The 14,465-nt window shown below is 40.8% G+C and overlaps 1 protein-coding gene across 1 annotated transcript in view; it reads right to left on the minus strand.

Moving 5' to 3' along the window:
• Window positions 1-4,309: 4,309 nt before the first annotated feature.
• The window catches only part of LOC138316145 (calcium-transporting ATPase type 2C member 1-like), a 73,905-nt gene continuing 63,749 nt past the window's right edge, over window positions 4,310-14,465 (minus strand). The window contains exons 20-23 of the mRNA XM_069257669.1: window positions 13,560-13,707; window positions 10,374-10,469; window positions 4,705-4,846; window positions 4,310-4,478 (exon numbers count right to left, since the gene is read on the minus strand). Of these exons, the coding sequence (XP_069113770.1) occupies window positions 4,345-4,478; window positions 4,705-4,846; window positions 10,374-10,469; window positions 13,560-13,707 (520 nt within the window). The 3' untranslated portion in view covers window positions 4,310-4,344. The remainder of the gene's footprint in view (window positions 4,479-4,704; window positions 4,847-10,373; window positions 10,470-13,559; window positions 13,708-14,465) is intronic.

The following is a 14,465-nucleotide window of genomic DNA, read 5'->3' on the forward strand; positions in this document are numbered from 1 at the left end:
CCATTGATAGATATAACATCATACCAAGCCCACCTGTGGCCATTGATAGATATAACATCATACCAAGCCCACCTGTGGCCATTGATAGATATAACACCATACCAAGCCCACCTGTGGCCATTGATAGATATAACACCATACCAAGCCCACCTGTGGCCATTGATAGATATAACATCATACCAAGCCCAGCTAAGGCCATTGATAGATATAACACCATACCAAGCCCAGCTGTGGCCATTGATAGATATAACATCATACCAAGCCCACCTGTGGCCATTGATAGATATAACACCATACCAAGCCCAGCTAAGGCCATTGATAGATATAACACCATACCAAGCCCACCTGTGGCCATTGATAGATATAACATCATACCAAGCCCACCTGTGGCCATTGATAGATATAACACCATACCAAGCCCACCTGTGGCCATTGATAGATATAACACCATACCAAGCCCACCTGTGGCCATTGATAGATATAACATCATACCAAGCCCACCTGTGGCCATTGATAGAAATAACATCATACCAAGCCCACCTGTGGCCATTGATAGATATAACACCATACCAAGCCCACCTGTGGTCATTGATAGATATAACACCATACCAAGCCCACCTGTGGCCATTGATAGATATAACACCATACCAAGCCCACCTGTGGCCATTGATAGATATAACATCATACCAAGCCCACCTGTGGCCATTGATAGATATAACATCATACCAAGCCCACCTGTGGCCATTGATAGATAGAACATCATACCAAGCCCACCTGTGGTCATTGATAGATATAACACCATACCAAGCCCACCTGTGGCCACTGATAGATATAACATCATACCAAGCCCACCTGTGGCCATTGATAGATATAACACCATACCAAGCCCACCTGTGGTCATTGATAGATATAACACCATACCAAGCCCACCTGTGGCCATTGATAGATATAACACCATACCAAGCCCACCTGTGGCCATTGATAGATATAACATCATACCAAGCCCAGCTAAGGCCATTGATAGATATAACACCATACCAAGCCCAGCTGTGGCCATTGATAGATATAACATCATACCAAGCCCACCTGTGGCCATTGATAGATATAACACCATACCAAGCCCAGCTGTGGCCATTGATAGATATAACACCATACCAAGCCCACCTGTGGCCATTGATAGATATAACATCATACCAAGCCCAGCTAAGGCCATTGATAGATATAACACCATACCAAGCCCAGCTGTGGCCATTGATAGATATAACACTATACCAAGCCCACCTGTGGCCATTGATAGATATAACACCATACCAAGCCCAGCTGTGGCCATTGATAGATATAACACCACACCAAGCCCAGCTGTGGCCATTGATAGATATAACATCATACCAAGCCCACCTGTGGCCATTGATAGATATAACACCATACCTAGCCCAGCTAAGGCCATTGATAGATATAACACCATACCAAGCCCACATGTGGCCATTGATAGATATAACATCATACCAAGCCCACCTGTGGCCATTGATAGATATAACACCATACCAAGCCCACCTGTGGCCATTGATAGATATAACACCATACCAAGCCCACCTGTGGCCATTGATAGATATAACATCATACCAAGCCCAGCTAAGGCCATTGATAGATATAACACCATACCAAGCCCACCTGTGGCCATTGATAGATATAACACCATACCAAGCCCAGCTGTGGCCATTGATAGATATAACACCATACCAAGCCCACCTGTGGCCATTGACAGATATAACACCATACCAAGCCCACCTGTGGTCATTGATAGATATAACACCATACCAAGCCCACCTGTGGCCATTGATAGATATAACACCATACCAAGCCCACCTGTGGCCATTGATAGATATAACATCATACCAAGCCCACCTGTGGCCATTGATAGATATAACATCATACCAAGCCCACCTGTGGCCATTGATAGATAGAACATCATACCAAGCCCACCTGTGGTCATTGATAGATATAACACCATACCAAGCCCACCTGTGGCCATTGATAGATATAACATCATACCAAGCCCACCTGTGGCCATTGATAGATATAACACCATACAAAGCCCACCTGTAGTCATTGATAGATATAACACCATACCAAGCCCACATGTGGCCATTGATAGATATAACACCATACCAAGCCCACCTGTGGTCATTGATAGATATAACACCATACCAAGCCCACCTGTGGCCATTGATAGATATAACACCATACCAAGCCCACCTGTGGCCATTGATAGATATAACACCATACCAAGCCCACCTGTGGCCATTGATAGATATAACACCATACCAAGCCCATCTGTGGCCACTGATAAATAAACTTTCCCTACATAGGTATACATGTACTGTATCATTAATGTAACAAATGTAAACCATTTCTCAATGATCACTATTGTAATAAAGCTGTCATCATAATTAATCATTTACTATTTACAGGAAAGAGATATTAACACTATCACACAGTTTAATGCATATAAAGTTAAAGATAAACATTAAGATAATTTAAAGTTCTAACACAATTATTTACAATCTTTGTCCAGTCTTTAACTTGGCCACTAAAATCACATTTTAGATAAAGAAATTTACTGTGGGTCACATTATTACACAACAAACAATTCTCAAGTTATGTAAATGTGACTACTAGGAAATCACAGGGATCTTCATTATGTTTGAATAAAATGACCAATTTAATTTTGTTTATTTCAAATACAATTTGATAAGAAAATAATGTTTACATATTTTGTTCAAATTTTCTTTCTAAACAAGATTCTGGGTTTACCAAACTGTCAGTAGCACTTATTTTGTTTTTATTTTCTATTGAACTTATGTAACAGAATGATGAATTTGAATCAAGAGACAGTTACAGGCATTTCTTTCCTTAGGTACTCCCAACAATGTTATATGTATACAACTACATGTACCAGCATTCACTAGTCCACAAGGAATGGTTGAGTACAGCTGCAATAACACAGGGCCTTGACTAATTCCTATGGCCAAAAATGATACTTTAACCATGCAATCAATTAAAACCCTAATAATACTTGTTTTTATCTTTCATGCTGTCATAGGAATATGTCAAGTCCCTGTGAATAGTAATAAATACAATTCATTATAAAATATTTACATCTGTGTTAATAATATATAAACCTTGTCTTTAGGTTCAAAAGTATCTCAATAAAGCATGTCTTCAATACAGTTAAAACAGAATTTGATGGTAAAGCTGAGTCAAACCACTATCAATGACTTAATGGTCACTAGGATGTGGTTTAATTTCTTTGTTCTAATATTTGGTGTAAATTTCAAAACATTGAAAAACTTGGTTTGTTTATTTTTTTACGTCCTATTAACAGCCAGGGTCATGTAAGGACGTGCCAGGTTTGTTGGTGGAGGAAAGCCGGAGTACCCGGAGAAAAACCACCGACCAACGATCAGTACCTGGCAACTGCCCCACATGGGATTCGAACCCGCTTCCCAGAGGTGGAGGGCTAGTGGTAATATGTCGTGACATCTTAACCACTCGGCCACCGCGGCCCCATTGAAAAACCATACATACACATATCAACCATCATTAAGTGACAACAATTATCAAAGACAGATGTCTTATATCACAAAAAAATTTCACATGACAAATGTGTTCAAAATCTTCACAAGAAAGGTGTCTAAGTTACATAACGTTCACATTACTGGTGTTTTAATTCACATAAAGTTCAAATGACATATGTGTCTTAATTCACATAAAGTTCACATGACATATTTTTCTTAATTCACATAAAGTTCACATGTCATGTGTCTTTATTCACATAAAGTTCACATGACAGGTACTTTAATTCACAAAAAGTTCACACGACAGGTGCTTTAATTCACACAGACTCCAATTGTACATAATTTCACATTACAAAGTCAATGACATACATCAGATATACAAATCTACTACCTACAAAGTACAAATCACAGAGATCACTTCAACCTAACAGAGAGACGGATATCACAAATGTTCAGTCTTCACAACTATCACACGTCCAGGTGTGATTTACACAGGTGTGGTCCACAGTATCATACAGGGCCCTAAACAATCTCATTAACATATACCTGGATACAGGTGTCACTTCAGCATTCATCTGGATACATTAGATGACAGGTATCACTGTACACTAGGTATATACAGGTGTCACTTCAGTATACACCTGGATACATTAGATGACAGGTATCACTGTACACTAGGTATATACAGGTGTCACTTCAGTATACACCTGGTGTCACTTCAGTATACACCTGGATACATTAGATGACAGATATCACTGTACAGGTGTCACACCATGTGGTCTGGATAGTACATACTGGACATCTGTAGCTTCAGTCTGCGTTCTCTCACTCGGTATATTGCCTTCTTTATTTCATTTGCTATAAATACACTTGACGTGAGGAATATAAGAAAAACAAAATCTGTAACAGAAACAGAGAAACCAATGTAAGTGCCAATAAACATCAATAAACGAACGAAAGTTTTCAAACTAGACAAAAAATTTCTTATTTAACAAACAATAGCCTTTTGATAGTGGTGGGAAGTTATTTACTAAGAAAATATGGAGTTGGAAGTTATGTACGAAGAAAATTATCTTAATTGTCTGGTTAGTGATTTTACATAATGTGTGATACACAGGACGCCTACCTTGGAAGTGAAGGGCCTCCGTCTGGAATATTGACTGTAGAGGAGGAAAATAGATGACTAGGAGTTGACCAATAATAGATCCAACCACGGCCGTTAGAAATACTTTGTTAGAGAAAATTCCTATCTGAAATATTGACTTCTCCTGAAACGAAACACAAGAGAAAGCTAGTATCATGTAAAAAAATCACAATTTTGATACCGAACCTTATTTATAAATGAGAAAGTTTCATATGATATCATTTATCTAGATCCTTAAACCTCCCTTCCTATGGTAGTAACATGTATGTCAAATTAATAGTAATAGTATTGTCTGTCAAAGTGGGGATAATAATAACATCTATAGATACCACTGGGCTATGTAGATAAGATACCACTGGGCTATGTAGATAAGATACCACTGGGCTATGTAGATAAGATACCACTTGGATATGTAGATAAGATACCACTGGGCTATGTAGATAAGATACCACTGGGCTATGTAGATAAGATACCACTGGGATATGTAGATAAGATACCACTGGGCTATGTAGATAAGATACCACTGGGCTGTAGATTAGATACCACTTGGCTATGTACACAAGATACTACTGGGCTGTAGATAAGATACCACTGGGCTATGTAGACAAGATACTACTGGGCTGTAGATAAGGTACCACTGGGCTGTAGATAAGCTACTACTAGGCTATGTAGACAAGATACTACTGGGCTGTAGATAAGATACCACTGGGCTGTAGATAAGATACTACTGGGCTGTAGATAAGATACTACTGGGCTATGTAGACAAGATACTACTGGGCTGTAGATAAGCTACTACTAGGCTATGTAGACAAGATACTACTGGGCTGTAGATAAGATACCACTGGGCTGTAGATAAGATACTACTGGGCTGTAGATAAGATACTACTGGGCTATGTAGACAAGATACTACTGGCTGTAGATAAGATACCACTGGGCTGTAGATAAGATACCACTGGGCTGTAGATAAGATACTACTGGGCTATGTAGATAAAATACCACTCGGCTATGTAGACAAGATACCACTGGGCTGTAGATAAGATACCACTGGGCTGTAGATAAGATACTACTGGGCTGTAGATAATATACTACTGGGCTGTAGATAAGATACTACTGGGCTGTAGATAAGATACCACTAGGCTGTAGATAAGATACCACTGGGCTGTAGATAAGATACTACTAGGCTATGTAGACAAGATACTACTGGGCTGTAGATAAGATACTACTGGGCTGTAGATAAGATACTACTGGGCTATGTAGACAAGATACTACTGGACTGTAGATAAGATACCACTGGGCTGTAGATAAGATACCACTGAGCTATGTAGATAAGATACCACTGGGCTGTAGATAAGATACCACTGGGCTATGTAGACAAGATACTACTGGGCTGTAGATAAGGTACCACTGGGCTGTAGATAAGATACTACTGGGCTGTAGACAAGATACTACTGGGCTGTAGACAAGATACTACTGGGCTATGTAGACAAGATACTACTGGGTTGTAGATAAGATACCACTGGGCTGTAGATAAGATACCACTTGGCTATGTACACAAGATACTACTGGGCTGTAGATAAGATACAACTGGGCTGTGTAGATAAGATACCACTGGGCTATGTAGACAAAATACTACTGGGCTGTAGATAAGGTACCACTAGGCTGTAGATAAGATACTACTGGGCTGTAGATAAGATACCACTGGGCTGAAGATAAGATACCACTGGGCTGTAGATAAGATACTACTAGGCTATGTAGACAAGATACTACTGGGCTGTAGATAAGATACTACTGGGCTGTAGATAAGATACTACTGGGCTATGTAGACAAGATACTACTGGGCTGTAGATAAGATACCACTGGGCTGTAGATAAGATACCACTGAGCTATGTAGATAAGATACCACTGGGCTGTAGATAAGATACCACTGGGCTATGTAGACAAAATACTACTGGGCTGTAGATAAGGTACCACTGGGCTGTAGATAAGATACTACTGGGCTGTAGATAAGATACTACTGGGCTGTAGACAAGATACTACTGGGCTATGTAGACAAGATACTACTGGGTTGTAGATAAGATACCACTGGGCTGTAGATAAGATACCACTTGGCTATGTACACAAGATACTACTGGGCTGTAGATAAGATACAACTGGGCTGTAGATAAGATACCACTGGGCTATGTAGACAAGATACTACTGGGCTGTAGATAAGGTACCACTGGGCTGTAGATAAGATACTACTGGGCTGTAGATAAGCTACTACTAGGCTATGTAGACAAGATACTACTGGGCTGTAGATAAGATACCACTGGGCTGTAGATAAGGTACCACTGGGCTGTAGATAAGATACTACTGGGCTGTAGATAAGATACTACTGGGCTGTAGATAAGATACTACTGGGCTATGTAGACAAGATACTACTGGGTTGTAGATAAGATACCACTGGGCTGTAGATAAGATACCACTGGGCTGTAGATAAGATACTACTGGGCTATGTAGATAAGATACTACTGGGCTATGTAGACAAGATACTACTGGGCTGTAGATAAGATACCACTGGGCTGTAGATAAGATACTACTGGGCTATGTAGATAAAATACCACTCGGCTATGTAGAAAAGATACCACTGGGCTGTAGATAAGATACCACTGGGCTTTAGATAAGATACCACTGGGCTGTAGATAAGATACCACTGGGCTATGTAGACAAGATACCACTGGGCTGTAGATAATATACCACTGGGCTGTAGATAAGATACCATGGGCTATGTAGATAAGATACCACTAGGCTATGTAGATAAGATTCAACTGGGCTATGTAGATAAGATACCACTGGGCTATGCAGACAAGATACCACTGGGCTATGTAGATAATATACCACTGGGCTGTAGATAAGATACCACTGGGCTATGTAGATAAGATACCACTAGGCTATGTAGATAAGATACCACTGGGCTATGTAGATAAGATACCACTGGGCTATTTAGATAAGATACCACTGGGCTGTAGATAAGATACCACTGGGCTATGTAGACAAGATACTATTGGGCTATGTAGATAAGATACCACTGGGCTATGTAGATCAGATACAACTAGGCTGTAGATAAGATACCATTGGGCTATGTAGATAAGATACCACTGGGCTGTAGATAAGATACTACTGGGCTGTAGATAAGATACTACTGGGCTATGTAGACAAGATACTACTGGGCTGTAGATAAGATACCACTGGGCTGTAGACAAGATACCACTGGGCTGTAGACAATATACTACTGGGCTATGTAGACAAGATACTACTGGGCTGTAGATAAGGTACCACTGGGCTGTAGATAAGATACAACTGGGCTGTAGATATGATACCACTTGGCTGTAGATAAGATACCACTGGGCTATGTAGATAAGATACAACTTGGCTATGTAGACAAGATACCACTGCGTTATGTAGATAATATACCACTGAGCTGTAGATAGGATACCACTGGGCTATGCAGATAAGATACCACTAGGCTATGTAGATAAGATACCACTGGGCTATGTAGATAAGATACCACTGGGCTATGTAGATAAGATACCACTGGGCTGTAGATAAGATACTACTGGGCTATGTAGATAAGATACTATTGGGCTATGTAGATAAGATACCACTGGGCTATGTAGATCAGATACAACTGGGCTGTAGATAAGATACTACTGGGCTGTAGATAAGATATTACTGGGCTATGTAGACAAGATACTACTGGGCTGTAGATAAGATACCACTGGACTGTAGACAAGATACTACTGGGCTATGTAGATAAGATACCACTGGGCTGTAGACAAGATACCACTGGGCTGTAGATAAGATACCACTGGGCTGTAGATAAGATACCACTGGGCTGTAGATAAGATACCACTTGGCTGTAGATAAGATACCACTGGGCTGTAGATAAGATACCACTTGGCTGTAGATAAGATACCACTGAGCTATGTAGATAAGATACCATTGGGCTATTTAGATAGCTATGTAGATAAGATACCATGGGCTAACTGCTGTAGATAAGATACCACTAGGCTATGTAGATAAGATACCACTGGGCTGTAGATAAGATACTACTGGGCTATGTAGATAAGATACCACTGGGCTATGTAGATAAGATACAACTGGGCTATGTAGATAAGATACCACTGGGCTATGTAGATAAGATATCACTGGACTATGTAGATAATATACCACTGGGCTATGTAGATAAGATACCACTGGGCTATGTAGATAAGATACCACTGGGCTATGTAGATAAGATACCACTGGGCTATGTAGATAAGATACCACTGGGCTATGTAGATAAGATACCACTGGGCTATGTAGATAAGATACCACTGGGCTATGTAGATAAGATACCACTGGGCTATGTAGATAAGATACCACTGGGCTATGTAGATAAGATGCCACTTGGCTATGTAGATAAGATACCACTGGACTATGTAGATATTATACCACTGGGCTGTAGATAAGATACCACTGGGCTATGTAGATAAGATACCACTGGGCTATGTAGATAAGATACCACTGGGCTATGTAGATAAGATACCACTGGGCTATGTAGATAAGATACCACTGGGCTATGTAGATAAGATACCACTGGGCTATGTAGATAAGATACCACTGGGCTGTAGATAAGATACCACTGGGCTATGTAGATAAGATACCACTGGGCTATGTAGATAAGATACCACTGGGCTATGTAGATAAGATACCACTGGGCTGTAGATAAGATACCACTGGGCTATGTAGATAAGATACCACTTGGCTATGTAGATAAGATACCACTGGGCTGTAGATAAGATACCACTTGGCTGTAGATAAGATACCACTTGGCTGTAGATAAGATACCACTGGGCTGTAGATAAGATACCACTGAGCTATGTAGATAAGATACCATTGGGCTATTTAGATAAGATACCACTAGGCTATGTAGATAAGATACCACTGGGCTGTAGACAAGATACTACTGGGCTGTAGATAAGATACCACTGGGCTATGTAGATAAGATACCACTGGGCTATGTAGATAAGATACCACTGGGCGATGAAGATAAGATACCACTGGGCTATGTAGATAAGATATCACTGGACTATGTAGATAATATACCACTGGACTATGTAGATATTATACCACTGGGCTGTAGATAAGATACCACTGGGCTATGTAGATAAGATACCACTGGGCTATGTAGATAAGATACCACTGGGCTGTAGATAAGATACCACTGAGCTGTAGATAAGATACCATTGGGCTATTTAGATAAGATACCACTTGGCTATGTAGATAAGATACCACTGGGCTGTAGATAAGATACCACTGGGCTATGTAGATAAGATACCTTTGGGCTGTAGATAAGATACCACTTGGCTATGTAGATAAGATACCTTTGGGCTGTAGATAAGATACCACTGGGCTGTAGATAAGATACCACTGGGCTATGTAGATAAGATACCTTTGGGCTGTAGATAAGATACCACTGGGCTATGTAGATAAGATACCTTTGGGCTGTAGATAAGATACCACTGGGTTATGTAGATAATACTTAACACTGATGTACAAATAACAACACATAACATCCACATGACTCCACTTTAAAGCCTACATGACGTTGCAGAGGTCATCCAACTCACCTGAGATCTACAGCTGAGAGCATTAAACATGTCAAAGAAAACAAAGCAAGTGAAGGTCATTGTTGTATCCCTCGGCGTGATCTTGTTATCACTCATCTGTAACATAATTACATTCATTGTTATCTAATCTCTCTATATGAGCTTCTATTTATTAATTTGGACAGTTTTTCCAATGAAAGATAGCAAATATTAGCTATCATCAAACGGTTAACATCGTCACATGATTTAACATGTATGCTAAAATCAGTGATAAATGGAATTGAACGTCCTTAGTTACAAGTGTTCAGATGATGATGAATTATTTCATCTGCTTCAACATTTCCTTGTTGAACTAGAGTTACATCCACAAGGTACCCAGTACAATATGACTAACTTCTCTCCAGAACACCCACAAGGTGCCCAGTACAATATGACTTACTTCTCTCCAGAACATCCACAAGGTACCCAGTACAATATGACTAACTTCTCTCCAGAACACCCACAAGCTGCCCAGTACAATATGACTTACTTCTCTCCAGAACACCCACAAGGTACCCAGTACAATATGACTTAGTTCTCTCCAGAACATCCACAAGGTACCCAGTACAATATGACTTACTTCTCTCCAGAACATCCACAAGGTACCCAGTACAATATGACTTACTTCTCTCAAGAACACCCATAAGGTGCCCAGTACAATATGACTTACTTCTCTCCAGAACACCCACAAGGTACCCAGTACAATATGACTTAGTTCTCTCCAGAACATCCACAAGGTACCCAGTACAATATGACTTACTTCTCTCCAGAACATCCACAAGGTACCCAGTACAATATGACTTACTTCTCTCAAGAACACCCATAAGGTGCCCAGTACAATATGACTTACTTCTCTCCAGAACACCCACAAGGTACCCAGTACAATATGACTTAGTTCTCTCCAGAACATCCACAAGGTGCCCAGTATAATATGACTTACTTCTCTCCAGAACATCCACAAGGTACCCAGTACAATATGACTTACTTCTCTCAAGAACACCCACAAGGTACCCAGTACAATATGACTTACTTCTCTCCAGAACATCCACAAGGTACCCAGTACAATATGACTTACTTCTCTCCAGAACATCCACAAGGTGCCCAGTATAATATGACTTACTTCTCTCCAGAACAATGACTTACTTCTCTCAAGAACATCCACAAGGTACCCAGTACAATATGACTTACTTCTCTCCATAACACCCACAAGGTACCCAGTACAATATGACTTACTTCTCTCCAGAACACCCACAAGGTGCCCAGTACAATATGACTTACTTCTCTCCATAACACCCACAAGGTGCCCAGTACAATATGACTTACTTCTCTCCAGAACACCCACAAGGTGCCCAGTACAATATGACTTACTTCTCTCCAGAACACCCACAAGGTACCCAGTACAATATGACTTACTTCTCTCCAGAACACCCACAAGGTACCCAGTACAATATGACTTACTTCTCTCAAGAACATCCACAAGGTGCCCAGTACAATATGACTTACTTCTTTCCAGAACACCCATAAGGTGCCCAGTACAATATGACTTACTTCTCCCCAGAACACCCACAAGCTGCCCAGTACAATATGACTTACTTCTCTCCAGAACATCCACAAGGTGCACAGTACAATATGACTTACTTCTCTCCAGAACACCCACAAGGTGCCCAGTACAATATGATTTACTTCTCTCCAGAACACCCACAAGGTACCCAGTACAATATGACTTACTTCTCTCCAGAACATCTACAAGGTGCCCAGTACAATATGACTTACTTCTCTCCAGAACACCCACAAGGTACCCAGTACAATATGACTTACTTCTCTCCAGAACATCCACAAGGTACCCAGTACAATATGACTTACTTCTCTCCAGAACACCCATAAGGTGCCCAGTACAATATGACTTACTTCTCTCCAGAACATCCACAAGGTGCCCAGTACAATATGACTTACTTCTCTCCAGAACACCCACAAGGTGCCCAGTAAAATATGATTTACTTCTCTCCAGAACATCTACAAGGTACCCAGTACAATATGACTTACTTCTCTCCAGAACATCCACAAGGTACCCAGTACAATATGACTTACTTCTCTCCAGAACACCCACAAGGTGCCCAGTACAATATGACTTACTTCTCTCCAGAACATCCACAAGGTGCCCAGTACAATATGATTTACTTCTCTCCAGAACAGCCACAAGGTACCCAGTACAATATGACTTACTTCTCTCCAGAACACCCACAAGGTGCCCAGTACAATATGACTTACTTCTCTCCAGAACAGCCACTAGGTACCCAGTACAATATGACTTACTTCTCTCCAGAACAGCCACAAGGTACCCAGTACAATATGACTTACTTCTCTCCAGAACACCCACAAGGTGCCCAGTACAATATGACTTACTTCTCTCCAGAACATCCACAAGGTGCCCAGTACAATATGACTTACTTCTCTCCAGAACACCCACAAGCTGCCCAGTACAATATGACTTACTTCTCTCCAGAACACCCACAAGGTACCCAGTACAATATGACTTACTTCTCTCCAGAACATCCACAAGGTGCCCAGTACAATATGACTTACTTCTCTCCAGAACACCCACAAGGTGCCCAGTACAATATGACTTTCTTCTCTCCAGAACACCCACAAGGTGCCCAGTACAATATGACTTACTTCTCTCCAGAACACCCACAAGGTGCCCAGTACAATATGACTTACTTCTCTCCAGAACACCCACAAGGTACCCAGTACAATATGACTTACTTCTCTCCAGAACATCCTCAAGGTGCCCAGTACAATATGACTTACTTCTCTCCAGAACACCCACAAGGTGGCCAGTACATTATGACTTTCTTCTCTCCAGAACACCCACAAGGTGCCCAGTACAATATGACTTACTTCTCTCCAGAACACCCACAAGCTGCCCAGTACAATATGACTTACTTCTCTCCAGAACACCCACAAGGTACCCAGTACAATATGACTTACTTCTCTCCAGAACATCCACAAGGTGCCCAGTACAATATGACTTACTTCTCTCCAGAACACCCACAAGGTGCCCAGTACAATATGACTTACTTCTCTCCAGAACACCCACAAGGTGCCCAGTACAATTTGACTTACTTCTCTCCAGCACACCCATAAGGTGCCCAGTACAATATGACTTACTTCTCTCCAGAACACCCATAAGGTGCCCAGTACAATAATGGCTGCCGACATGAGGACACTGCATATGAGACTTCGGGTAATGATGGGGTCCTTGACCTTACGAGGGGGCTGACGTATCACATCATGGTCCACTGCCTCGACACCCAAACTAAAACAAAGCATTAGGCAAGGACTTAATTTAAATTTTGTTTATTGTATCTGTAGTTATTTCTTACTAACTAAAGTTCAATAAAAGATTAGTCATTTACCCATGCTAGAAACATTGTTAATTAGCTAGAGTTTCCATTTATTTTGTTGCTTAATATAAAACATTAAAATTAAATCTTTAGACCTAGATACATGTATATATGAATGTCCACCTTTGTGCTGGAGGGCCCTCAATGATGATATTGATCCCAATATCTGTATCTGTCTTATTTTTTTCATGTTTAAGAAGAATTTTGAAAAACAAAAGGCCCAGAGGGCCTGTATCGCTCACCTGGTTTGTGATGCCAAGTAATGTTCTGAATACAGGATCATTATTTCTTTTCTGAAGGAATTTAAAGATTTACCTCTAAATTCCCTATTGGGCCCTACTCTTTCTGCTCCAGGGGGTCAGAGCCAAAATTTATACAAACTCTGTTCCCCTTCCCAAGGGGATATTTCTGGCCAAATTTGATTACAATCCATGCAGAACTCTATGACTAGTAGTGGTTTAAAGGATTTACCTCTGTTTCCCCTATTGGGCCTCGTCCCTCCTGCCCCGGGGGTCAGAGCCAAAATTTATACAAACCATGTTCCCCTTCCCAAAAGGATGTTTCTGGCCAAATTTGGTTACATGCCATTCAGTATTCTATGACAAGTAGCAATTTAAAGGATTTACCTCTATTTCCCCTATTGGGCCCTGCCCCTCCTGCCCCCGATGGG

The sequence above is a fragment of the Argopecten irradians genome, chromosome 2 (genome assembly GCF_041381155.1).
Source record: "Argopecten irradians isolate NY chromosome 2, Ai_NY, whole genome shotgun sequence".
NCBI lineage: Eukaryota > Metazoa > Mollusca > Bivalvia > Pectinida > Pectinidae > Argopecten > Argopecten irradians.